Genomic DNA, 26,979 nt, shown 5'->3' with positions numbered 1-26,979 from the left:
TAACCCATTACCTAAAATCCATTTGGGCCCTCATAAAAAGGCATTGTTTAAAAAAAAAAGAAAAAGACAAATGGCACATGACTCAAGAAAGTAAAACAAAAAAAAAGTTGTATAGTTTAACATTACGCGTAAACATTCAGGCTTCTAGTTTTTTTTAACCTATTTAACGCAGAAAGCAAACAAAAAAAACATAAAGGCAAACAAAATTAAAAGACCAAATATGGGTATGTGCATTTCAGAAAGTTTTGGCTGATAAGGTTGCTTTGCATAAATCTAGTATTTCTAAGCCTAAAAACTAGTGGCCCAGATTACAAAACCTACAAATTCTGAAACCATTTGACACAAGGAACATTAATGTGCCATTTTCCTTTTGAGTACAATATCTACAAATTGTCTTCTGATTAAACAAAGAAAACATCTCAGGGATTTCATAATGATATTAGATGTTGATATAATGTATTGGATTCATATGTAAATATGTTGAACAAGTCAGAATTGCAAAAAGTGCCCCACATAACCGTGATCCACCCTAAGACAATGGGTCTTTATCTGTAGATGTGGCTTGTCGGATATATAAAAGTAGTTGAAATGTTGACTGCATTGGAAATAAAACCAGAGGGCGTTGACTTTTAAGAGCACAGGAGCGCCCCCTACAGGCGCCGTGAGCGAGTTGCTTCAATTAAACATGCAGCCACTGTTTAGCCCGCCGCTTCACAGACAGAGACATCAATTTGTCATCGATTTTGTCAAGAGGAATAAACCTAAAAAGGTAGGTGGTTAAGTTAAGGTCTATATATTCAACACTGAAGCTTGGGAATCAATGTTTTAATCGTAAATAACCGCTACAAACAAAGCTAATGCTATCTACAACATGCTCCCAAATTAGCGCTAACATTTGACTGTCCTGCACATGTCATTTATTTCCTCTGACTTGGTAAAACTATCCTGTTTCTGTCCGCAGGTGGTGGATTTGGGCTGTAGTGAGTGCGCACTACTGAAAAATCTCAAGTTTTGCCGAGATATTGAGCTGCTGGTTGGAGTCGACGTGGACGGTTCCAAAATTAAAAAGAGGATGTACGTTTGAAAATGAAAAGTGTAATTAAATACATTATCATGAGACTCAAAAGGTCATTGAAAATCAATACACAGTTGTTCTGAGTGATCACCTTTATTCTATGATGAAACATTTCTGCCCTGATGTGAGTGATGTCTTAAGGATGACAATGCCCCCTATCCAAAGGGAATGAGGGGGGGTGGGGGGGTCACTGAATGGTTTGATGAAAATTATGTGAATTATGATCCATAGCCATGAAAACCTATCTGAGACATTTTAGACAGTGTTCTCCGCCACCACCATCAAAACACCAAATGAGTAATAATCTTTTGGAAGAATACATTGTTCAATAGTAGATTTCAGAGTCAATGCCAAGGTGCACTGAAGCTGTTCTGGAGGCCTAACACCTTACTAAGACACTTCATTCTGGTCCTTTTAATTTGTCACCCATTTGTTTGTGAGATGTAACTTACTGTTGTGCCAAGTCACTTTAAAATAGTAACATTTATTTTAAATGCAGTGAGCTGTGTTCCACCATTAATTTGTTACATCAGAACAGATTTGTTTTAATTGATGAATTAATTTGGACGACAACATTTTGTACACAGTACTGTTAGTTGATAAATTGTTATGTTGAGTTTATATCGAGCCTTCTTATTATAAAAGCAGTTAACCATCTAAATGACATATTAATAGTTAAACTTACAGGCACCTGGACTTATTTTTGGGTGTTTCTACCATCAGAAATGGTGATTATTGTGCTAAACTTCAAACTTAAACTTCACCCTTAATTGATCTCCTTCTAAACGATCAAGGCTGTTGATACTTCTTGACTCCTCAATCCTCTTTAATGGTTGACTTTTGTGACACCTGTACTGTGATGGGTGCATTAAAATGTTAAAATTCTGCTTGTATGTCCTTTTCAGGCATGACTTGGCTCCTATATCAACAGACTATCTGCAGCCAGGTTACGATCAGCTGTGCATAGAGCTGTACCAGGGCTCAATCACACAAAAAGACACACGGTTAAGAGGATTTGATCTGGTGTCCAGTATAGAGCTGTAAGTGTCTGTTTAGCCGTTGAAGCCCAATGTCTAATCTATCAGTATTAATGAGTCTTTTTCTTGTTATATTTTGTCCATTATTTTCTCCTTTCTATGTCTTTCCCTTTCGTTGTGTCTCTCTATGTCCATTATTTATCAAAATGTTTCATCCTTGGCTGTCTGCAGCATAGAGCACCTCCATCTTGCTGATGTGAAGCTGTTTTCTGGCGTGGTGTTTGGTTACATGACCCCAGCGGCAGTTATCATCAGCACCCCAAACTCTGAGTTCAACCCCCTTCTCCCAAGACTGGCAGGTTTCAGGCACAGTGACCACAAATTTGAGTGGACCAGAGCTGAGTTCCAGACCTGGTATGATGTTTTAACGGTCCATGTGAGACTTTTTAGACAATAGTGGAGAGCACAGAGCGAAGAGTGTTAAGGAACATGGTAGAGACAGGGGTTGCTAATGGATAAATCCACCTTAAAACACATGAACGCAGCTAGTTTGGTGTCAGTCTTTCAGAATAAGTGAAACATAATTTGAAGCAATCATTTTGCACCGGTTTCTACACTTTCATCAGCTCCTGTTGCCCAAAATGTAAGGCAGTCATAAGATATAATGCAATGTTCACAAACTGTGTTGTTAATCATCTAACATTTTTGTCCACATGGCAACCATTTAAACTTTTCAGCCTGAAAAACATGACCACATCGATAAAGTCAATAACTCTTAATTACGAAATGATACCTGGATGCACCAGGATGCATGTCTTCTTAGTGAGTTAGGCTAATTGTATAATCATTATCACTCAAATCTCTTCAGTAAGTTTTATTGGTGAGCAGTCATTTAATTATTCTTTTCATGAACAATAAAGATTTGAACTGAACTGTGTTAAAATTGCATCCATTCTCAGGGCTCTGAAAGTGTGTTTGAAATATGGCTATGAGGTGGAGTTCACTGGTGTTGGACAGGCGCCTTCAGGACAGCAGGAGAGAGTCGGCTTCTGCTCGCAGATTGGTGTGTTTCACAGGCTTGGGGGCGGAGCTCATTGCAACAGGTTTTTTGGCGATGATGCAGAAGATGTGTTGTCATACACACTGGTGAGTAGATTGCTCTCATGTGACCAATTTGTGGTGGACTTAAGTTACCCTTTTCTCTTTCTCCAAAGTTTCACGTTGCCCCCTACTACCACCATCAAGTAAAGACAAAATAGAATAAAATATCTCAAAACAGTGTTTGACATTTAAAATATTGGTGTGTATGCAGAGAAGTCAGTGACATGTCTCAACCTTCTTCAGTTGAGTAATTTAATCATACCACTGTGTTAATTATATTTAATTAAAATTAAAGAGGAATACTTTATATGACATTGTGAGCTGTATAATTATTTTTTATACCTTTTAAGAGGCCCCACATTTCTTGATACAAGCTCTGATAGACATGAGATGAAGAGTCATGATCTCTGATATGAAACTTTTCTGTTCACATTAACAGGAAACTGATTTGATCTTTTCATGCAGTGTTTTAGATTGTATTCATAAATGCAGAATTAATCCTGCACAGCAAGGTAAGAGATGAACATCAGTGTGATGGTGAAGATTTTTTTTGGGGGGGGGATTAATAATTCCTTTCTTATGGACATAAAACCAAGCACCAAAACTTGAGAACCAGAGGTGACAGTAGAGGTTGTTTTGGAGAAGCACTGAACTTTGTCTCCCTCTACTGGTGATTGCTAAGAACTGTAAGCCCTTAAGCCTTTCTTTAAATGATAGAGGACAGACTAAACCAGCTAGTCTGAATAGGGATCCAGAATACTCTAAAAGAATCAGGCACATGACAACCCTGGAGATGTATTTGGATTACTTCAGTGCAATTTTCTGAAACAGTCCATGTATTGGGCTCCACGCTTTGATATATTTATCGGTTTGTTTTTAGCTGTATAGCATAAAGTACCCCAGCCTGCAAGACAAAAACATCCTGCGGAGGGTCCTGGTGAGTGAGGTGGTGTACTGGGCAGAAAAACTGAAGAGGGAATGGATGGAGGAGAGGACTGGTGAGATGGATGGTGCTTTTACACTGAGCCATACTGAGGAAGGAGAAAGAAGTGTCTGTGAGGGCCGCATGGACATGGAGGAGAAGCAGACAGGTGAACATCTGCAACCATTTCTGATATGGAGACAAAAACTGAAAAGTTATAGCAGCAGTAGAATTGACTTGAAATGTTTTGTTTTGGACCTTTGCAAATTCAAGACTTCCCCAGCCCACTAAAATAATTTTTGCTGCTGGGCTTTATCTTTTAAATTGACATGACTAATTAATGCTGGTATAATGCTTGTTATATTTATTTATTTATGTTTAGGTTTGTCAGAGGCTGGAGGAGGTGTTTTGACAAAGGGGCAAGAACAACAGGAGTCGTGCACATCACCCAGGTGTGTTTCCAACAGGAACAATAAGGCAGTTTGTTGCATTCAGATCATGACCAGGATCCTCGTTTTTGTGTGTGACATCGGCACCCCTAGTAAAGATCTTTCCCTCTTTTCCAGTACAAGACTGAAACCCATTCAAAAGTTATCACTAACAAATCATAAGGTTATAAGATTAACAGGTTAACACTTCCCCATCACATACTGGATTTGATTGTGTGCTTTTATCTGCGTGGCTAGGTATGTGTCTGTGCCCCTGGCTGTGCTGTGGGCCTGCTGTCCCAAAGTCAGTGTGCTGGGTGGAAGTCTCAGTAATCTCAGACATCTTTTAATGGATGACCCCGCAGTCAAACTCAGCCAAGACGGCTCTGCTGTGCTTGTTTATAATCAAGAACAAGGTATTTGCCACCAGTTGGATTTAAAAAAAAAAAATGTATTAAGCCCTCCTGATCCATCCTGATTAAACTCCTCCCATGAATCTATCAGTTTGAATATTAAGTGACCATATTTGTGCTTTTAGACCAGGAGGAAGAAGAGGCTCAGGATCACTGTGATTTAGAGGACAGTGGGTATGCAGGGGCCAACCAGTGCTCCCACAGTGCCGTGGAAGAGGAAGACTGGGAAGCTGTTTGATCCTGAAGATAAAGATGGCAAGTAGATGACTTGAAAACATGATTGAGCAAGTGTTTTCCCTCTTTCACTGCTGGACAATACTAATTGTAACAAATCCCAAACAGCACCGTGGAAAGTATGTTTGGGATTTGTTGGATATTTGGAGAATTACAAAAGCAGGTAAAAAAAAAATAAAAAATCCATTGGCTCCTAAAATTTGAAAGTACTGACTGAATGTGACTCAGACGGTTCACATGTAAATGGTAAAATAAAACTGTAAATGTGAAAAAAAATGTTGATATTGTGATTGTTGTGCGTTTCCTTGTTTGAAGGGGAATATGTACATGCTGAAGGCTTTCAATTATTTTATTTAACAGTGCAAGGTACACATTTTAAGCATCCAGTACACTTGTTCAGGAAGCAAATGTTGGTCAGAAGGACAAGTCTGTAACAAGAAACACTGGACAGTGTCAGAACAGCGTAGAACATCACTTTACAGGAGAATACATTTTACAGTTTAATATAGACAACAGCTTCACAGAAGAGAAGAAGCAACCATGTTTGTAACAACATGTTAGGTACCAACATGAACTTACCTGTGTCACACAGGTAAAACAAGTAATTTTTATCCAAATAGACAAAAAAACCCTCTAAACTTTATCAAGTAGCCATAAATCATACATTTAACACTGTCTTATGTAGTGAGAACACTTTTTTTCTAAATAATAAAATATTTCGCAAAAAAATGGCACAGTATCAGTAATGAAAGTATCAAACACAAAGACAACAATGTCCTGTAAATGTGTTTTTTTTAACGCAGGACATTGAAACCATGCTGAACATAAAAACACAAACGGAGAACACTGATTTACAGTCACATCATACACTGACGTTTGTGCAGACATCTGCTTTTAGCATGAAGTAATGAAAACAAAATAATTTCCTACATGCTAGACAGGCAAACAAAAAAAAGTTGTTCCTTCAATGTGGAAATGCTTGGATTAAAAGATGGCACACACATGAACAGATATGTGAAATTCTGCAAATACGATGGAAATAGTTAGAGCTGTTTCGCTAGCAAAAGGACATCTTAGTCATGCAGACTGACAAACATAAAAACGGAGAACACTGACGTATAGTTAAAACACCATACACTGATGATGACGCATGTGCAGATACTGAGATCACATGTATATATAGTTTATCTAGAAGAGGTAAGTGTCCGACCTCTGCTATGGCTTATGAGAGGAGACGGATTACACACACTGTACAGTCTGGTTTCACTAGTTATAATGTTCCTAATATTCTCATTATGCATAGGCCTGACAGGGTCCCAGGTAAAAAACAGAGTGTTGTGTACTTTGGCTAATTTGTTGTCAGTCTAATAAATTGCGCATTTAAAATCTATCAGCCTAAAGATTCAAATAGTCCACATGCATGATATTGTCTGGATTTCAAACTCTCAGCAGATGTTCGCTGTTAAGGTTAAGTTTCTGTTTTTGCAGCAATAAGTGCTCATGTATCGAATTTGTGATAAAAAGTCTCAATTGTTTACAGTTGATACGATGCTAGCAGATATACATACACACACAAAACTACTGTATTACTCTGGGTCTTTTCAAATACAGGTGCTGTTAGGTATTTTCTTCATGGCAGTGGATTACTGAACTAGTCCTCTGTGCAAGCCTGAAGTGAAACTACAGTATGCGTTAGTTGCAAGTGAAACTAAACTGTTGCTACATCACAAAATATTTCATTTGCTCACTGATGTACTGCAAGACTCCTGGTCCACGAGCCAGCTCAAATAGATGTAGTTGAGTTGCAAAGCGCAGGTATACAATAGATATCTGGCATGTATTTCCCAACAGAGGCGGAGAGCAGTGACTACAGATGCAGCAAAGTCAAAGAAAAAAGAGGTTTAGTGTTCAGACTAGCTGGCAACTGTAGCAGATATAAAGTAGCGCCTTCATTTTTAACCTTTTTCAGGTTGATTGCTCCCCAAAAAAAAGATTCCCTTCTACATACCAAAAACAATGCAGATACTGCACTGTGTTTTAGGATCTTCAGGGAATGTGAGGGGAAAATACAACATCTACAAACAAAATGTGTTCTTACAGCTTTCTTGTCATTTTAAACTACTTTAAGAAAATACAGTTTTTTAAATTTTGATTACATATAATCTATGGCTTTTTGGAATTAAATGTATTTTGCTAATGTCTGTTTATTATTAACATTTATATTACATCACATTAAATCAAAATGGAAATTAATTTACAATTGAATATATTTAAATATGTGGTTTTAAAAGTAGCTTAACCACAACAAATCTCAGCTATATTACTGGGGTCAAAAGCAAAGCCGGCAGACGTTAGCTGGGTTTTTTTTCTTCTTTTTGGTAAGATTTGAGTAATGCGGAATAAGAAACTGATTTACCAAGATGTTGGTTCATCAGCATGGATATTTGTTATTTAAAAAGATAACAAACAGAGTGCAGTGAATGCAACTAGAGCCCAGAGTTTACAAAAACTAAAAGTAGTTGCTGCAACCTGGGGAGCAAAATAAAACCAGAATGCAGAAACTACACAGAGTGCAGCTACTGCGGTTTGGTTTTTAGCTCCAATATGTAGTTACACAATTAAAAAAATCCATCTGAACTTTAATTTTCACCAAATATGTTATCACTGCATTTTGCATTTGTAAGGCAGATTAGTACTGCGAGATTTTCTGAAACAGCAGTGTGTCAAACAAATAAGAACAGGGTCCTCTATTATAAAAATAAGCAAATTGTCACGTTATCCATTTTCTCAATGCGAGTACCAACATAGCATTCATTACAGATCAGGTACAATCCCTCCTCCATAAAAGGTTAACTGTTACTACTAAATAAAAGTGGTCTTATCACATAGCAGACGCATACACACTCACACACAGTCCATGTTCACACATCTAATATCTCGAGTCTGACACTTTGTCTTTGTAGTAAAATATTCTCACCTTCAAAACACCAACTTTTTTTTCCCGGAGTGCTTACAACTTCGGCTTTTTTTTCTCTTTTTTTTTAGCAGCTTATAGGCGAGTATTAAATAGTACCTCCTATTTTAAAAGGAAGTCCAAAAAACAAAACATGTAATCACTGAGAGACAAAAGGAATGTATTGAAAACGTATGGCATATTCTTCTGCAGCGGAGACTTCAGTTTGCTCTGATGATGCGTACACAGAGCCCGTCCTCACGTCCTCCATTAAAAGACGAAAAGGTTAATCGTTTCCTTCCAGTTCGTAACGGTTTTAAAAGAGTAGAGTTTGGGTTCTGTGTGACAACCCAGAAACACTTCTTTCTGTACAGGGAGCCATAATAATAATAAAAAAAGCTCCTGACATGCATATTAAATATTTTGAACACTCACTGGTCAATGGGTTTCATTTCCCATGATTCACAGCTGTATGTGTTTACACTGAGATGATAACCGTCCACCTCTTGCTCTTAAAAAAAATTTACCAGGAAGCTACAGTGTTGTGTAGCAGATATGAACACAGGAGGGCACTGTTGTAACATTTACCATTCACTGGCTGATCAGGCTGCAGATCGTGCTGATCAGGTAACGTGTGTGCTGCAGGAATGAAGATTGAAATATGACACAGCCTCACTTCCAGTTTTAGGATGTAAGCAGTGTGTCAGTCAGTCTCTGAGAGGCTACAGGTTTAACGCTTTATCACCACCTGCTCGTATGCTCCAGCGCCGACTCTGGAATGACATAAAAAGACAAGATTAGCCGTCATTTCTTATGATACTGTAGGGAACATCTGACTCATATACAAAGTAGAACTCACAGCTTCTGGTACACATCATTTCCTCTTTTTCTGTTTGTGTGTTTGTTTGTTTGTTAGACTGCACTAAGCAACATCAACATTTAAAGAATAAAGCTGATGATATTCTTTATTTTTTATTAACAATTCAGTGTAAAGACGTGTTATCTGTATAACCAAAACCTGGTATGGCTTATTTCTCTGTGCTGTAGACCTCCACTGTTGTCCAAAATCTATTAAAAACACACCAGTGATCCATATTCATACATTACTATGAACATGAGCACACTAATTCAGTTATTTTTGTATTGAGTCAAACCATCCACACTGCCCTGCTCCCATAAATACCTACCAGTATTGATTCACAGCTGAAAAAAAGTCCAAAGCAAATGCACCATTTACTCCTGAATAATGTTTGCCAAAACTAACAGTGCCCAGCTGCTTCAGGGCATCATGTAGCCCTTTCTTTGTGGCTATTTAAAAAAAAAAAAGGATTTTACTCATGTAGGAACAAATGGGCTCCTGGTTACAGACTGCTATCGAGTAGTGAGTAACAGCTTTAACACATTGTTGGTTCTGATCTTTTTCTGAGCTTCATGGAGAACAGGAAAAATATAGAACATCGGATTTATCCTTTTAATACAGGAGACACAGCAGATGAATCATGTTTGGCCCAAATTCATTTGAGGTAATCTGGTGTGAGTGTGCTGGCTTTGTGCATGTTAAAGATAATTAAAGACTGAAACAGTAAGATGTTCTCCTGGACAGTCGCAGTGTTGATTGAATCTGCAACTAAAAAACTACATACCCATCCTCCACCTCTTTCCATCTACAATAAAGAACAGATCATGTGACGTGACTTCAGTTCAGTGAATAACCCGAGGACTAAAAGCCTCACCTGGTGGGAAGGTGATGGCTTCCGAGGGCTGTACTTCCTCCGGGGCCGACAAACAGACGCAAACCTTCCTCTGAAATAGACACAGTTGTAGTAAGAGTCAGTACAGAAAGCACCATCATCGTCCTCCTGTGTAATTCTTGTCATGAAGAGCAGCCAGTTGCTAGGCAATCTAAAAATATTCATGTATTGACAGCAGCTTTCTTTTCCGAGCTTTGAGCTGGATGAGACCTTGGAAAGAGAAACAATGCCTCGATCCTCAAAGTACACAGACTGACTAGTGGGGGTAACACAGTAATGTTCAGTTAATCATTGTGTAAAGCAAACAGCACTTGACACGTACAGTACAGTGATCTTTCTGTGCGGGGTTGCAACTAATGATTATTTCTAAGATTGGTTAATCAATATTGGATTATTTTTTGGTTAATTCATGATGTTTTTAAGTCTATAAATATATTTATTAAATCTGACCAACAATCCAAAATAAAATTGATATAAAACAGATGAAGAGCGCAAATCCTGCAGCCAGCAAATGTCTGGCATTTTCACTTGATATGTGACACATTTAAAAGTTGTTCTCCTGCCAACAACTAGATCATTGTTGCTATTAGACTCCAGAGTACGAGGATAGTGTTGCATTTTATAACGTTAAGTGTTCAATGATGAGACGTTATAAGATTAGGACAATCTGATTGGGAAGATATACAAGATAAATTATCCCTTTTTTAGTGTGTGTGTGTGTGTGTGTGTGTCTTACCTTCTGCACTGGAGTCCAGTAGGCTCGGTGTAAAATCTTGACTCTGGAGAATCTTTTCCACAACGTCGTCAGCATCCACCCGCGTGTCGTCCATTCTTTTCAGCTGAGACTCCATGGAGTCCTGCTTCACTGGGTGTCTGTAGGGAGTAAAACCGGGGAGTCATTTTGTGTGTGTTTGATCACTAATGGTTTCCACAGCAAAATGAAAATGTTTACTCTCTGAACTTTTCATTTAGTGCTAAAAAGCAGGGGTGTGGCTGACCAGTAATCCATAGGGATTTCACAAGGCAACTGGAAACGACGCTTTTCAGTTGACTCACAGAGTCATCAGTGCTACTAATGGTTCATGTTACAATAGAACTTTGAAACACATTTTCATTGGTTGAGTATAGGGTTTCTACTGCAAACATTTATATTTCTTTACTCCACTTTTGTTTCTCGTGATAACTAGTGCTTGAAGCTTTTTTTTTTTTTTTTTTTTTTTTTTTTTAAATCATGCTACACTTAGTCGAAAGATTAGTATGATTAATGCAAAGATCAGTGTGGCAATTACTTCATCATTTTGTGTTGTGTTTATGTGTTGAGCAGTAAAGGTTTTCAGGATGTCAAAAAACAAGCAAACAAAAAACAGTGTCTGAGCTCTTATCAAATGCTGATGTTTTTAGATGACATCACAAAAGAAACAGTGGATGTGGCAGTTTTAAATAATAGATGTCATTGACACCGCATAATGAAACAACAGACACTCTTCCGTTGCTCTGCCTCAAAGCACGACAGCTGCTTCCTGAAAACGTGGCAAAGCTTTCAGGTGTGATTGTGTGCAACTTCCCTAACGCAACTTACTGCTGCTCTACTTTGTGCTCAGATATGTCACTCGTGCATTTTTAACTGTCCTTTGCACAGAATCTGCAATAAAACATGTTACTCACTGTTAATTAAACAGGACTATTGAAAGGAAGTTAAGTCTATACTTCCTTTTCATAAACTGGATTTCCTTGTGCTCCTTTACTTGCTAAATGAACTAATTGCTCACCTGTTGAGTCGTTCACAGGACGAAGCGCTCCGGACTGGTGTGCCTGTAGTGTTGCTGGAGGAGGTGGTGGGCGCTGGATGTTCAGGCAGAGCGGGACAGGGTCTGGAGTCTCTGTCTCGGTCCTCGCTGGGTTCTGGGATGCTACCGATGCCTGTTGAGGCGCTGCCAACCGAATGGTTTCTCCGGTGGCTGAACTCTGACATGCTGGAGGAGCGGGAGTGACCTGTGCTGTAGCCTGATAGGAATAGACAACGAGTTAGTAGCTGTTGTTGAATAATATGCTCTACAATTACCTCAGGGGTGCTTTGACATTTTTCCTCTGGTGAAGTCAGTAAAAATTGATCTTTGACCAGCAGCTTTTAATATTTTTCCATCCCTAGTCCCAATGGGGTATTTCAGTAGATTTGTCAGCAAGTTTAAATATCTGTATGCCCCAACAAATCATGCAAAGGTGTAGCGTAGCATGCAACTGCTACTGAGATACATTCATAATATTAAAAATGTATGTAGTAACATCACCAGTTGAAAATAGATCACATATATCACATGAATCTAAAATAATTGCTTCCCTAATAGATGACCAATGTTAAACAAAGTTGCTGTCTACCATAAGCATTCAAATATTCATTCTTAAATCAATAATCAGCTATAACACTTCTTATGCTGCTGCTAAACCACTTTTGCTGTTTGCAACTTGCAGCGTGTTTAATGATTTATCACTTCGATAGAGTTGCAATGACACCCACACACTTATGTGCTGCTCATGTCTTCAGCAAGCTATTTCAAGCAAGAGACATCTCAGGGCATCGGTTCACTACAGCCGCAGAAGACCAAACTTCCCACACAAAAATAAGAGGTTCAAATAATTCTATCGAGAGTTACACGCGGCAGGAAATATTAAATCATCCTAAATCTAAATCAGAGGGCCATTAGAGCTCTTCACAGTGCATCTCTCCACTTCCTCTGGTCTTTTATTACAGTCATCTGATCTGTCTGTAATGGAAACTCGAAAGTCAGGACTGAACTCTCTGATAGTGTCACTGGAAAATAATTTTATCTCATTCCTCTTCAGTCAAAAGCTTTGCTCAGTTCGACCCTGCACACATATTTTACCCAGTAAGAAAAACTTTAGGTTAGCAAGGAAGCTCCAACAACATCACATCTGTCATGAGGCAGACTAATCATCTTGAGTTGGACTTCAATAGGAGACCAGACCCATTCAGATGTACTGTCTCTCATAATAAGCCCAGTCATTCAGGTGTGGGTAAAACATCTGTCCATGCTCCTGTGACACTCTGCCATCCACAGTCTGCTGGGCCAATACGGAGCAGTATCAAAGATAGCTGCTGCTCTGTCAATCTGATCAGTATCGGAGTGATGAAGCCAAGCGGGGGTAATTTGTACAGCAGCGTGTTTGGGCATGGATGAACCAGTGTAATGACAGCAGGCACTCGCTGCTCCACAACATCAGACTCTGGGCCAATCTGTGTAACTTCACTGGTTAGAGCCAGAAAAAACAGCTCCAGGTCATTTATATGAGCATGACGGAGCCTCGGGGCCAGGTCCTGTTTATTGAGCTGCCCTCCTATACAGATCCTCACCCCGTCAGTGAAGCTGAGGCTGGAGAAAAGCCAACCATGCGACTGAGGTGATGTGTATGTCCAGATGCAATGAGGACACCCAACGTTGGAAACCCCTCATTCTCAGCAGCGCCTGAGGAATGACAGAAATGGCTGAAGCCATAAGCCCTGTCAGGTAGACGCAGGCTAGTAGTGAGATCAAGTTACCCCAGTGAAACAGAGCCAGGTGCTGGCAAATTTTCTGAAAAGAGACAGTCTCTTTCGAGATCCAAATACTCTATACTCTGAGTGGGAGAGAAAACACTCTTTGCGTGACACTGAAGCCCAAGTTGTAGAACCTGCTTAACAGCGCCTGAGTATCTCTCTCTGGTTCCTCCCTGCTGGGAGCACAGAAGACAAAGTTGTCCAGATATGCCGGCACCCTGAGGCCAGTAGCTCACATCAGATTCAGAGCTGCTTACACACACTTGCTGAAAAGGCTTGGGGCGAATGACAACCTGAATATCTGATATTTTTAGATATTTTTTGTGCATTGTATATGTGAACCAGTCGCCCGGTTAAATTGAGCAGAACAGAACTTTGTGTGTGAGCATCCTGAATTTGTATTTCTTGGTTAATTGAAGAAAACTTAGTCTACAATTGGACATAGTAAACCTCCCTTTTTTGGGATGAGGAATTACCAGGAGTAAAATCACGGACTCTTCCACCGGCACAATTTGAATTACCCCCTCGGCTTAAGAGAGAAAAAATGTTGCTCTCTAACACCTCCGTGACTTCCCCCGTGGCTTTTGAGACACCACCGAAAGATGGTGGTCTGTATGACTTCTTCCAGGTCAAACCAAAACCAGTTTATCAGAATAAAGCTTTACACTTATTTCCAAGCAGAATGGCCTTACCTGAGAGTTTGGACTGTTGGCTGGCGTAGCTGGAAGTCCGTGAGTGGCCACAGCCCCCAAAATCATCCGAAACAACCGGACACTTCCCCTCTCGAGTTTCTGCTAGGTTAGAAAACAGATGAAAAAACAGATATAAGATGACAGAGGCTGAAAAACTCAACAAAAGTCTGTTATATCGGGTAAAAAAAAACAACCACTTGCCTCTGATTTAGAAGTAAGAACCTGACATGGAAAGCTCTTACTGTGAAAAACTGGCACTGGCACAAAACTTATCAAAGTCTAGCTCACTACAACAGCTATGTGTAGTACTGTATACAGTCTAAATTAAAGAAGCAGTTGTTGAAACAAGTGATCCAACATGTGTTCTGAGTGTGTTGAGTCAATCAATAACATCAGCAGCACAATTAAAGGTGTCAAACATGCTGTTCTCTGCTTTCCAATACATCCAACCTCAGATACACAGTGAAGCCTCTGTTCCTATGACTATAATCTGGTCTACTGACAGATAAGTAGTCAGATTTCATTTGAAATCATAGACGTGGACCCACTTTGTGCTGTTTCTTCCATATATATCACTTGGTGTTTTAAATTGAATATCGCCTGGATGCTATCAATGCAGTGTTGATTTTGTACTCTAACGCTGTCAACTGGCAGCATCAGCAACATAAAATGCACATATAGGGTGAAAACATAATCCTCTCTGTGTGGATGAATAACTGCTATACACAGAATAATCTTTACACATCGTCCCTCATCTAAGCATCCCGAGTCAGTGGGCGAGTGACCACAGCTGGTAAGTGTCTGGTCACAGGACTAGCTTGGCTTAGTTTATCTTGGAAAAAATAGAAACATTGGCTTGAAATAACAGGGCACCTCCTGATGAAATCCTTTCACCATACTTTGTTCATCAGTATTGCAACACAATTGATTCTGCAAACTGAGATATACACAGATGACAAGAAAATGATCTATGATGAGTCCCATTTACTGTGTGACTGAAGAAGGAAACAAAACAAAACCCAGCAGAAAGTCTGAGCCTTTTTAAAGCTTGTGCAGAAACATAAAACATATGTGCCACCATTTTAATGTCAAATAGTCAAACCAGTAAAAAGGCTGAGCTGCGAGTTCAAATGCCTGCAGGGAAGGAAATGCCTCAACCTCAGAAACACAACAGAAAATATGAAAAGACCACTGAAGGACACACGTGATATCTTAATAGATTATTTGTCCCAGTGTGTGTTTCTCAGAATAATCCTCTGCCAAAAAATAGATAAATCACCAAACTTCCCATCTGGACTGAAAGATGAAGCTCACACCCATGTAAGTTTACATACCTGCGCCTACAATGCAAATTTGGATTCGGGACATGATGATAATGATGTCAAAGAGCATCATATACAGCCCACAAATGCATACACACGCACATGCAAGCACATTGCACACAGTCCTATTTTTAACCATGTAAGAGCCTACAGGGTCAGAGCAGATTGTAGCTAATCTAAAAGAGAACGAGTTTAAATTATACATGAAAGAGCTGCGCTACACTGAAGCTTCCAGGAGGAACAAGCATTCAACATACATGAACACACAGTACAAGAGAGAGTGAAAAATAGAGAGAGGGGGGGGTAGAAGAGGAGAGAAATGAAGCAGAAAGGGACAGCTGGAATAGCATATTATATAATATTTTCACAACGGTGGATCGGAGAGTTACATGCATCCTAATGTAGAGACGTAACAATGCACAAGTTCTCAAACTTGAATTTTCCATTGCACACTGGAATATTTAAACTGGATTGCCGAAGTGCAGCATGGTCAAGAGTGATGCTTCTCTTGGTGTGTTGGAAGTTTGAGTTCAACCAAGCTGCAATGTGCAACTATTGCTTTTCTAACTAGTTTATTTAATTGATTCACCAACAAAAAAAAGTGCTGATATGTGCAAAAAAAACACCCAAAAACAAAAACGGTGTAGACGTCAGACTTACTGTAGATGTTAGCTGTCAAACTTGGTGACAAATAAGGCTTTACTTCCTGTAGTTGCGCCACACTAAAAGCCTGTCATTCATTTCCCTTTGTAAATCTTTTAATGTAAAGCAGCAGCAGGGAAGGCTGGGTGTGTTTTCAGAGTTGGTGGGGACACAACATTGGGGCGGAATATATCAGATAAATCAGGCATTCATTACAGTACATAGGGTAAATATATAGGAATATGAAAGAACTATATGAGATGGTATTACTTACAATAACCCTCGCCTGTTCTGAACTTGGACTGTGAAACCTGGATCTTAATCACTCTAAAATCACATGTGGAACCAGATTACTGACTCTCAATCTGTCATTTTGTGTGCTTTCTAGATAGTTATATAGAATAGAAACTGACTACACGTGAGCAGTGATCATGCTTCACAGAGCACACAGACTCTGAATCTGTCTACAGCACACAACTCTGCAGATGGGATTCAATCACAATTAAATATACTGTTTAGCCTCCAAATGACAAGCTAATATGCTGGTGGGGGGATATATTAGTGTCCCTGAAAGCTGATTGGGACGTATACATACATTCCAATGTAAATATACAGCAGTGAGCTCAGTGTGAAATGGGTTGGCTAAAGCGTTCTCTATCAGGAGCCTGTAAATGTTTAGAAAAGCAAATGGGATGACTAAGCAGAGCGCAGGAGTGTAATGTGGCGTGGTCGGTCTCACCAGAAGAGGCTTTCTGTGAGTCCCCTCCCCTCCTCTCCTCCAGCAGGCTCTCTGCATCTCCCTGGATCCCTATTACCGTGGCTGTGGAGGGAGGCCTGATGACAGAGAAGAAACAATGAGGCTTTATGTGCTCTATCGTATTCAGTGCGTCTATTTTATATAATTCTTCTGGAAAAAAAGATACATTGCAAAGTGAGAAAGAAGAAAATAAGGTAAATGGGCACAAGAGGATTAAAATGAAATAATATATATTAATAGAGAGACTGGTCAGTTAGGTCATAAAATATTGTCATTCAGCTTCAGATAGTGATTAAACACATGCTGTAACAAAAGAAGATGCAGCTTTTGGCATAAACAAGCTACTGAATAATTTTTAGGTCAGATTTTGCCTTTAGGTTAAACATTTCTTTCTCTGTACTGACACATATTTTCACTGAAAAGCATGATTCTACTAGAAGACCCAGTATGACCTAAATGTGTATTAGTTGCAGGATGAAAGTTGTGATTTCAACATGTGGAGCATCAATCTTACATTGTTTGATTCCCATTAGACTGTCCACACCCACAGCTAGCACTCTCTCTAGCTGCAGTCAGCCACACATGTCATAACTTTGGAAAATAATTATTTTAAAAGTACTTATTCCTATAAAGGCAGCAAGACAAAGTAATCAACAACTCCGTGCAACTACAAATACTCAAAGAGGACAAAGTGGACATGGCTTTATATTACAGTGCAGTCAAGGTCCTGGGTTGGTTTTGGTTTTCCAAAGGTAGCTTAAATATCCAAATCTGAGCGGATCCACTGTGAGCACAAGCATTAGAATAATTGTCATCCTTAAACATCAAGCTTTTGTAAAAGTAAACACTGCAAATTTATATTATGTTTTGGGCTTTTTTGCCTTTATTTGACAGTAACTGGCATAGAGGCCGACAGGAAGGAGGAGAGGGGAATGATATGCAACACAGGTCCCTTTGCCAGAGTTAAAGTAGAAAACTGTCACTTTGACTTACGTTTTAAAACAGGGATCCCCTGACATGAGCTGCGTACTGATGATAACCTGTTAACAGAAAATAAAACATGATAGGTTCATTGATTCAGGCTCAGCTTTAGTTCAACATTCCTATCAGCATATATTTATTTATCAGAGGAAAAAAAGGAAAAGTTGGTTGGTTCAAGTTTAGATGTAATTAATATCAATTTTACAAGAATCACATAGCTAAACTCTGAAAAAGGTAAATAGTAAATGCCAGAAGTCTTGATGCAGATTAACCAACTGATCTTAAAAAGTCAGACAGAATCTGTTGAATGAGGATTTTTTTTAAAACAATTTTTCTTTTTTCAGAAGGAATTGTGTTATAAATTAGGGGCTGATGTAATGCTCCATAAAAGGTTGCAGAAAATAGCTGTGGTGAGACAGAAACCTATCCCTTTATTTTCCACTGCTCTTCTTCAATGGTTTATTTCTGGCTACGATCGAATGGACCACCTGGGCACCTGGCCATTGTTCTTGCTACCAATGTTAGACGTTTGTGCAAAAACATTTCCTCTGCCTCATTTTCTAGTTCCGAAAAATACCAGGCTTTTATTCAAAACACCAAGGTTCCCAAAAAGAATAGATACTTTACCGTAACTTCAAAGTTACCTTGAGAATAGAGTTATCCTGACGAGTGTTTTTGGTATCGTAGCCTTCCAGCAGACATCTGCGGGTTGTGTTCCCTGAGCCAGCAAACTCTGCTAAATTCAGATCTGCAAAACCGAGCTGTAGAAGAGAGGATGACACAAGATGACCTTCTGTCTCTCTCAAGAGATTCATCTTTTGTCCAATCAGCACTGTGACAATCTCTGGATGTAAAATGCCAGGCGCTCACATCATCAAACTTCAAGGAAACTGAACACTTTTTTTGATTAGGACAGAATCTTCTCTTAAATAATTGGCTGTTAATCTGTTGCACTTTTAACATTTAATAAAAATGAAGAAGATCTGATACAGTCTGACAAGTGTAGAAGAGGTTATGCATGCTGAGTAAATTACTATCAAGTAGAGAAAATGAACATACATGACATAACGAGCCAACCTGCAGGCAGTGGAGACCATCTGTTTGCTGAAGGCTCACAAGGATCTCTACATAAATATGGCTGATTACTATAATGGAGGTGACCTGGAGGTGGGGGTTAGGGGGTGAGGGTGGGATAATCAAGTGAGGAAATACCTTTGCAAACGCCTTTCCACCCTTCAGCTCCTGGAAAAGAAAAACAAACAATTAAAAGGTTACTCAATTAAAAAAAAAAGGAAAAAAAAGTCTCAAATCCTCGAGGCTTGAAGCTTCATTTGAACATGATTAATTTAGAAGTTCTGGTCCTAAATTTGGCATTAAACAAATGATGAATTTTGGACTGATAACTTTAAGGTACTTTTTTGGTATTTAGCATAATGAAATCAGTTCAATTCCCTCATTCTCTATTGGTGGCGGCTGTCAAACACCATCAGATTTACAAGCAAGCAAACATGAATGTAAATAATTGATCATATTAAATACTAGAATTTAAAAAATCATGTCAAAGTCATTATATCCACATTACTGATGATTAGTTATCAAAAAATATTTATCATTGTTTAATTATTTTGTGAAAGCATCAATAGTCATCCATACATTATTGCTGCGATATCGATATCGAGGTATTTGGTCAAAAATATTGTGATATTTGACTTTATACATATCACTAAGCCCTAGTCTGGATATTAAAACAACAATAATACAATATTATAAATATATTTCTTTGCATTATCAGAAAAATTACAGCATACAAGTTATTCAGACTAATAACTTACTAACTTAAAAGGTACTCTGTAGAGTTTTCGAACATGAGCAGCACAATTTATACAAGTGAGTTTCTGTTTTGTTGGCATTTTACACCTGTGGTCTGTTTTACGCTGTTCCACTGATCACAATAGAAGAAACATTTTAAAATAGTTTCTAAAAACTTTTACAGATGTGCTTTTAATATGATGTCATCTTTTACTGTCTATTTAATTTATCACTGATGGTTTTAGTTCACCCACTGATCTCCTTTTCTTTTCTTGGGCATAGTATTTTGGTTTAATGTTGTAATTTTAAAAAGCATTGTTTTTCATGTGTGTTTTTCTTAACAGAAGATGTTAAGCACTTCATATTCAATGTTTTAGAAAGATATTATTATTATATTATCCTTGTCCTTACTGATGTTTTTGTCTCATATAAGCTTAAAAACTACGTTAGATGAATTCTTTTAACAGCTCAGAGCTCGTTCTGCTGTTTGAGGCTCGAGGCTGAAGGACAACAAAAGGACGAGCGGCACAAGATTTCACACTGATGAGTCTGTTGTCTTCAGAGCGCTGCGCTTGCTATCCGCTGTTTATAGGCGACAGTTCACATTTCAATCTCAAGTTTCGAACTGCCACACAGAAAGTGAACATAACCAATACCAGAATTTAATCCAGACAAAATAAATCTGCAAGAATGAGACATTCCTCTTTATTGCGGCCTTATTTTTTACACCACCAACACCGATGGCTTTGATATTTGCATAAAACTCTTCCCGGATTCATCTTCAATCTGACAACATTTGTTTTACACCACAAGCAAATGTACGTCCTGAGACTCATACTGTACCTTTCTGACAGATACACGACACACACAGGGGTCCAGCACTCCTGTCCCTGCGTTGGCACTCATCTTACACGGAAAAGAAAACCTTTTCCTCCATCGAACGCAGTTGGCCTGCACCGGCTCCCTGTGTGAGGAAATCACACCAAAAAAAAAAAGTCAGGAAATGGTGAAAAATGACAATCACTGTTTTCTTTTCTCAATCTCAAAACAACACTACAGTCAAAACTAAACACAGAGAAGCCGCATTCAGTTTTTATGCTCCATATTTTAGAGTCCAGGTCGGCTCCAACTCTCATTTCTTTTAAATCCTGGTCAATCAATCAAACTTTATTTATATAGCACCTTTCATACATGCTAGTGTATTTAAAAGTGATTTACAGTTAGTTGATTGACAAGCTGATAATGATGAGACAGAACAAGTGACAACATAAAGAAAAGACCAAAGACCAACTGAGACCAATGCACGCAGGAGAAAACCCAGATGATTAAAATGTTAATGAAGTGTAAATAAATAGAAATAAGAGAGAATAAGAGACACACGTTTTTTAAAAGTAAAAGAAAAAAACAGGTAAAAATAGATTAGAAAGGCAGAAGAAAAGTAAGTGAAACCCAAAGATATTCTGTTCACACAAAAACCAAAAACATAATACAAGAAAAATACATGCATGAGATTAAGAAAAGAAAAAAAATAACTAAGAAAAGAGGAATGTGCAGAAGGAGCCAATGAAACCCATGAGGGCTCGTCGGGTGGACCCTCCCAGCTATATAACAATAAAACACAAAATTGGGATAAGTAACTATATGTCATGTCAAATAAATAAATGTCAAATACTCTCTCTGTGCTGCATGTAACACAACAGATGTTCTTCTCAATGTTAAAAAAAAAACAAACCATTTTAATAGATTTCGAAGATATTTTACTAATTTCCTGCTTTGTCACTTTCTTTGAATTTCCTCATTCTTATTTAATTATTAACTGGAGAATTACAACTTAACATCATTTAAATATCATTATTACACAACTCTCCTCCCTGCTTCTGAATCAAGCCGTCAATACGAGCTTATGTACTTATCCTCAGCTTCTTAATAAACAAGCTAATTAATTATAAGCCTGTTTTCACCTATCCATTAATCCAACTGCTGAATTCTTGGGTTTGCGGCGGGCAGGTGCGGACCTGAATTGACACACACGAGAGTGAAAATCTACACATGAACTGAGAGCGGCAGCAGCAGCAGTGTATTCTCAGTTAAAAGGATGAGCTGAGGTGAAAGAGAGGAGAAGCGTGAATGCGTGGGCAGCGTTACGGTAGCCCAGATGGTTACTCTCTCTCCGTCTCTTTCTCTTTCTCACTCTCGCTGGCGTCCTCTCCTCTCCCACTCACCTCACAGACTCCTTTCTGTTCAGACAAACCAAACTAAATTCATTTTTTATCGACTTTTTCTTGGATTTAAATACGAGCAGGGCTGACCATTTCCCTGCCAGCAAAAGCAACAAGTGAAATACCAGAAAAGACTTTTAATCTGGAAAAAAAGCCAAAACAGACATAAAATACATCTTTCTTCGTGACAGCTGAAAAAAAACACCTTATAAATATTTGTTTAGGTGGACTTTTGCTAATGTCACCCCAAATACCCCCCCCCCCCCCCCAAAAAAAAAGCATCATATTTTTATTTCTGTGCAGCTGATACACATTTGTATATATGCAAATGTCCAAATTTGACCTGTTTTTATTGTTCTTTTAACTGAAAAATCAGCATTCAAACAACATGTTGAAAGTGACATTTTCAACATGTCACTTTTTTTCCATAGATAAACACTCTATGGCTCTCTGACATCTTCATTAAGGATAAATCTAACATGTACAGTATTAATAACCAATAGGGGAGTTAATGAATGTGAATTGGTGTAATTATGAGTCAGAATATAAACAGTGTATATAAGGGTTAACACTATATCCATGTCCCGTTGAGGACTTAAAAGATTAACAAAGTGTCAGGATTACTGTTAAGATGGTTAAGACTGGCTGAAAATACGGGCCTGTGTCGTGCACTGCATCCCTCCTCTTCCTCCTCCTCCTCATATGCGCACACGGAGGAGCAGCAGATGCGTGACCAATGTTTTACAAACACTCTGACTTTATCCCGAGGTTGATAAATTGAGTGAACTCCCAGAGAGGGAGAGAGGGGAGTCCCAGCCAGCTGGACACTGTGTGCTTTGGAGATTCTAGCTTGATTACATGTACTGTTTAAAGCTCACAGCGCAAAAAAAAAAAAAAGATCCTATTAGTGAGTGTGAGTTGGGTTTTATGCTCCAATGGAGGTTGTCTCACTCGTCTCTTTACATGAGTTAAGATATCTTGTTAAACTACAGCTGCTCTCCATATAAAAAAGGCAGCTGTAGTCGGATTTTAGATGTATAAAATCTCAGAAAAACACATCTATTTGACATGGATTTGATGTATAGTTTTCTTCTTCTATACCATGTTTAAAAGAAGAAGAAACACTCTCTCCCTTACCTAACCTAACCTAACAAGGGAACTTTGTTTCTCTGCAGAGACAAAAGGCGAAGTCTTGATGAAAAAAACCACACCAAAGGAAAACAAAAGACTCATAAAACAACAATCCCAGACTTCCCTTTACAAAGATGGAGAGTCGGGGTGACTCAAAAGAGCCTCTACAGATATCTTTAACAAATCAAACCGCTGCAGAAATGTGTCATTTAAAGACTCTCGGGGCGTTTTTTTTGTAGCCGAAACATTTCAGGACAGGATGTTTTAATTAGGATCTCGTCTGTGTGAACTTCTCTGTCTGGGTTATATGGGATTAAAAGAGCCTCTTACATCGTTTCTGGACATTCCTTTTAGTTGCTGCTCGTGAATAAAATACACCAAAAAAGGGCAGAGAAAATTGCAGCAATAATAAAATGATCCAGTTACCATCCTGTAGTTTCCTGAAGCCTGAAGTGAAGACATCTAATCTCTACAGCCTTCACAACAAAGGTTTCTCTTTTCTTTAATAATAGAAGTCACTCTATCTCCTGTGTAACCAGTTCTGCAGTGGTTACACAGTCTTCGCTTGTCTCGACTAGTCGGTAACAACGACATTATCATGACAGCAGGGTGACGCTGAATGAAAAAATGTAATTTCCTTTTATGGTTTCAACAGTTTTATGCCGTTTCTAGTTGCTGTTAATAACTACTTTGACGTGAAAATAAACCAAAATTTGTAAATTACCCCATTTATTCCACTACATGACAATGTTGGGAACACAAAGGACAATAGTTTTACTAAAACTGAAACAATTAATCAATTAATCGATTGATACAAGTTAAACATGCTTTCTTTAAGTTATTTTTCATGTAACATTTTCAACTAATGCAGCTTTCTTTCTGTTTCCGAAATGTTAATATTTGATGTTTTTATTCGTCTTCTGTGATAAATTATCTTTGGGGTTTTATACTGTCGATTGAACAAAGGCAATTTGGAGACATTCAATTCAGATTAGAAATATGGTGGACAGTTTAAACTCTTATCTAACATTTTACGGACCAAACAATCAATCAAGACAAGAGCTGAATGTACAGTCCATAAGTACAGTCCATTTAGCTGCAATTATTAGTCAATAAATCAATTAGTCGATCAACAGAGAATGAATCCCCAACTATTTGTATTAACCCATCTATTATCTCGTTAAAGCTTCTTAAATGTGACTATTTTCTGTTGGTCAGAATAAAACAAGACCTTCGAGTCGTCACTTTGGGCTTTGGGAAACAGTGATCGACATTTTGCAATATTTTCTGACATTTTATAGATCAAACATATAGATTAACTAAGAATCATCAATAATGAAAAATAATCAGTAGTTGCAGCCGTAATCAAGATAACAATCAGCATGTTAACTGATAATAAAGGTTAGTTGCAGCATTACTTCTTATTGTGAAAGACATTACTTGAGACATCAGTACTGTATCATGTGACTTTTGGGTGCTAGCTGCTACCAGTGGTGGAAGAAGTATTCATTCCCTTTACTTAAGTAAAAGTACCAATACAGCAATGTAAAAATACTTAATTACAAGTAAAAGTAAAAGTAAAAAGTATTAGCAGCAAAATGTAGTTAAAGTATTACAGTAAAAGTAGTGGTTTGGTCCCTCTGACTGATATATTATTATATATGACATCATTAGATTATTAATAGTGAAGCATCAGTGTTACTGTTGTAGCTGCTGGAGGTGGAGCTAGTTTACACTACTTTATATAAAGTTAGTTTAGTCCAGTGGTTCCCAACCTAGCGGTGGGGCCCCTCCTAAAGGGTCACATGATAAATCTGAGAGGTCATGAGATATTTAATGGGAAGTTCTGATACACAAACCTGCTTTCAGTTTGAGGGTTTTCTTCCTCTAGTGTTTGATTTTTGGTGAAATATTGGCTCAGAAACCATGTGAGACGTTTAGAGGGAAAACCCAAATATTGTGGTGGAGCTGTTAACAACTCATAGGCATCTGAAATGTGACCCTGACTACACACCACTTTTTGTAAGACGTCAAGAAGCCAAAAAAGAAAAGAAAAAGGGTTGCAACCACTTCTTTAACCTTTATTTAAAAGCTTATTATATCATCCGGTGTGTCAAATCTTTATCTTTAAGCAGTGAAATAGATATAGTGGAAAGAGAAAGAGCAATATTTCCTTTAAATTCCCTTTTAAAATGTAGAAGTGGAAGTAAAACGTCACATCATAAGGGAAATGCTCACATGAATGAATGCACTTTTCACCTCTGTGACAGCTTTATTTATGTAGTATACATGCGGTTATGATTGTGTGTGTGTGTGTGTGTCTGGGGAGTGGGGGGGGGGAGTCGGGGCTTTTGGAGTGCTTTTGGGGAAGGTGGGGTGGGTATATATTATGCTTACATGTGTAGCTTGATAATGAATTATTTTATGTGATTAATAAGATGATGATACATTTGATTATGTGCATGACCTTGCTCCTTCTGGGAGGGGGACTGCCAATGGAAACTAACCTTTTGGCTACAATCGGGTGCATTTACTTTTTAAAAAATATATATATCAATGTTCATTAATTTACACTGTCCCTCTTGAACAAATAAAGATAAACTAAACTAACTCAGATGTCGATTAAAGCATCACTCAACATGGCTTCATCAATATTAATCAGTGTGCAACAGAGTCAAAAACCTTACTCCTACTTTTTTTGGAAACTTTACAACCAAAGGCAGTAAAAAAAACGACATTTCTGAGGATTATTGATTAGGCAGCAATAATAGTAATAAAAAAAGAAAGAAAAAAAAGGGAAGCATATTTGGCTTTTGTGGCAGAAATCAATCCCACAACCTCAGCAAGGAAGTACGCTGTCTTGAATATGAGGACAATGCATACTCTCATTGTCACACAGTCGGTGTTAATATGTAGTTTATGCTGCTATTTAACATGTAATGGTTATAAAATATCTCTCTGGTTGGACGGTGGTGTTTCATTTGGCTTGACATCAGCTGGTGAGTAATGTCAGCCTTGTTAGCTCATAACGCAGCTTTGTGAAGCTTTAAAAGCGACTGGGCTCATTTAACCTGCAAGCAACCAAACAGCAGACCCAGTCAGTGTTTTTCATGCTCGTATTAAATTAAGAAACCCCCCAAAACAACATCCTCACCGAGAAGACTCCTCGGAGAAGCCGCCGTCCAAGAGTCTGACTTTACAGAAGAGGACACCGTTCACAAAAGGGACCGACGACAGGTCATCCAGCTCAAAGTCCACCTTGAACTTGAATTTCTTCTTTTTCATCATCATTAAATCCATACACAGGCTCAGTGCTGGTGAGAAGATGCTCCGATCTCGCCCGTCGCTGACATTACAGCCCCATTGTGTCTCTGCACAGATCCGCGTAATGTTTGTTGTGGGAGGAGGGTGAAGACTGTGAGACACTTCCGGCGGTGGGTCTTCAGAATAAAAGCAGTTTTTTAAAGAAAAGTACCAGTATGTAGAATTTAGTGTAATCTAAAACAATGGTTCTCAAAGAAGGGTCAAGGTTCCCCAGCAAAAAGGAGAATCATTTATTTTCACTTGAATACCATCCATAAGTAACATTATCGCAGAATACTGAAGTTTATTTATTAGGATAAACCCCTTGAGATGAACCATCTCGTTTCCGAGGGGGTCCTAGCATACAATACAAAGTGAAAACCAAAAGTGAACAACAATAAACAATCCTACAGACATACTTCAACTATAACAACACACAAACATTAGATGATAAGTACATAAATAAACAAACAAACAAACAAACAAACAAACAGACACAACCATAGGTGGCCACCAACAGGCCATGAACAAATGAACAGATGTTGGCCTAGCAAACCATAATGAAGAAGAAAAAACACATAATATAAACACAAGTGTACAGTGTATTATATATAATGTGTGTTTATATCATCATCTGAAACGTACAATTTAACTCAAAATAAGAAGACAAACCATATTTAAACATGTGAAATGATGTCAATGATCGTATATTAGAG

At 38.4% G+C, this 26,979-nt stretch overlaps 2 protein-coding genes across 2 annotated transcripts; one reads left to right on the top strand and one right to left on the bottom strand.

Annotated features, from left to right (window-relative positions):
- Positions 1-685: 685 nt before the first annotated feature.
- On the top strand, positions 686-5,194 carry henmt1 (HEN methyltransferase 1). Its single transcript, XM_062424849.1, has 9 exons — positions 686-769; positions 962-1,074; positions 1,981-2,115; positions 2,284-2,466; positions 3,012-3,198; positions 4,034-4,244; positions 4,458-4,527; positions 4,762-4,919; positions 5,042-5,194. The coding sequence occupies exons 1-9, from the start codon at positions 686-688 to the stop codon at positions 5,152-5,154; spliced, it is 1,254 nt and encodes a 417-aa protein (XP_062280833.1). The 3' UTR covers positions 5,155-5,194.
- A 2,236-nt stretch (positions 5,195-7,430) lies between these two features.
- LOC133984807 (EEIG family member 2-like) lies at positions 7,431-26,286 on the bottom strand. Its single transcript, XM_062424284.1, has 11 exons — positions 26,115-26,286; positions 20,454-20,574; positions 19,014-19,043; positions 18,446-18,562; positions 17,814-17,860; positions 16,803-16,897; positions 14,100-14,198; positions 11,624-11,858; positions 10,591-10,727; positions 9,837-9,906; positions 7,431-8,876 (listed from the first exon to the last, which is right to left on the bottom strand). Exons 1-11 carry the CDS (start codon positions 26,258-26,260, stop codon positions 8,834-8,836), a joined length of 1,140 nt encoding a protein of 379 aa, XP_062280268.1. The 5' UTR covers positions 26,261-26,286; the 3' UTR covers positions 7,431-8,833.
- Between the last annotated feature and the right edge of the window lie 693 nt (positions 26,287-26,979).

This window comes from Scomber scombrus, chromosome 8 (genome assembly GCF_963691925.1).
Source record: "Scomber scombrus chromosome 8, fScoSco1.1, whole genome shotgun sequence".
Lineage (NCBI taxonomy): Eukaryota > Metazoa > Chordata > Actinopteri > Scombriformes > Scombridae > Scomber > Scomber scombrus.
Note: the sequence above shows the minus strand (reverse complement) of the source record. Positions and strands in the feature narration are given on the sequence as shown.

Bases quoted from the DNA above. Each gene is read 5' to 3' on its own strand.
- henmt1 (XM_062424849.1), top strand. From the start codon at position 686: ATGCAGCCACTGTTTAGCCCGCCGCTTCACAGACAGAGACATCAATTT. The intron at 3,199-4,033 runs GTGAGTAGATTG...GTTTGTTTTTAG, and splicing joins ATGTGTTGTCATACACACTG to CTGTATAGCATAAAGTACCC. The intron at 4,920-5,041 runs GTATTTGCCACC...TTGTGCTTTTAG, and splicing joins TGTTTATAATCAAGAACAAG to ACCAGGAGGAAGAAGAGGCT.
- LOC133984807 (XM_062424284.1), bottom strand. From the start codon at position 26,260: ATGGATTTAATGATGATGAAAAAGAAGAAATTCAAGTTCAAGGTGGAC. The intron at 17,861-18,445 runs GTAACTTTGAAG...TTCTGTTAACAG, and splicing joins AGGATAACTCTATTCTCAAG to GTTATCATCAGTACGCAGCT. The intron at 8,877-9,836 runs GTGAGGCTTTTA...ATGTCATTCCAG, and splicing joins AGCCATCACCTTCCCACCAG to AGTCGGCGCTGGAGCATACG.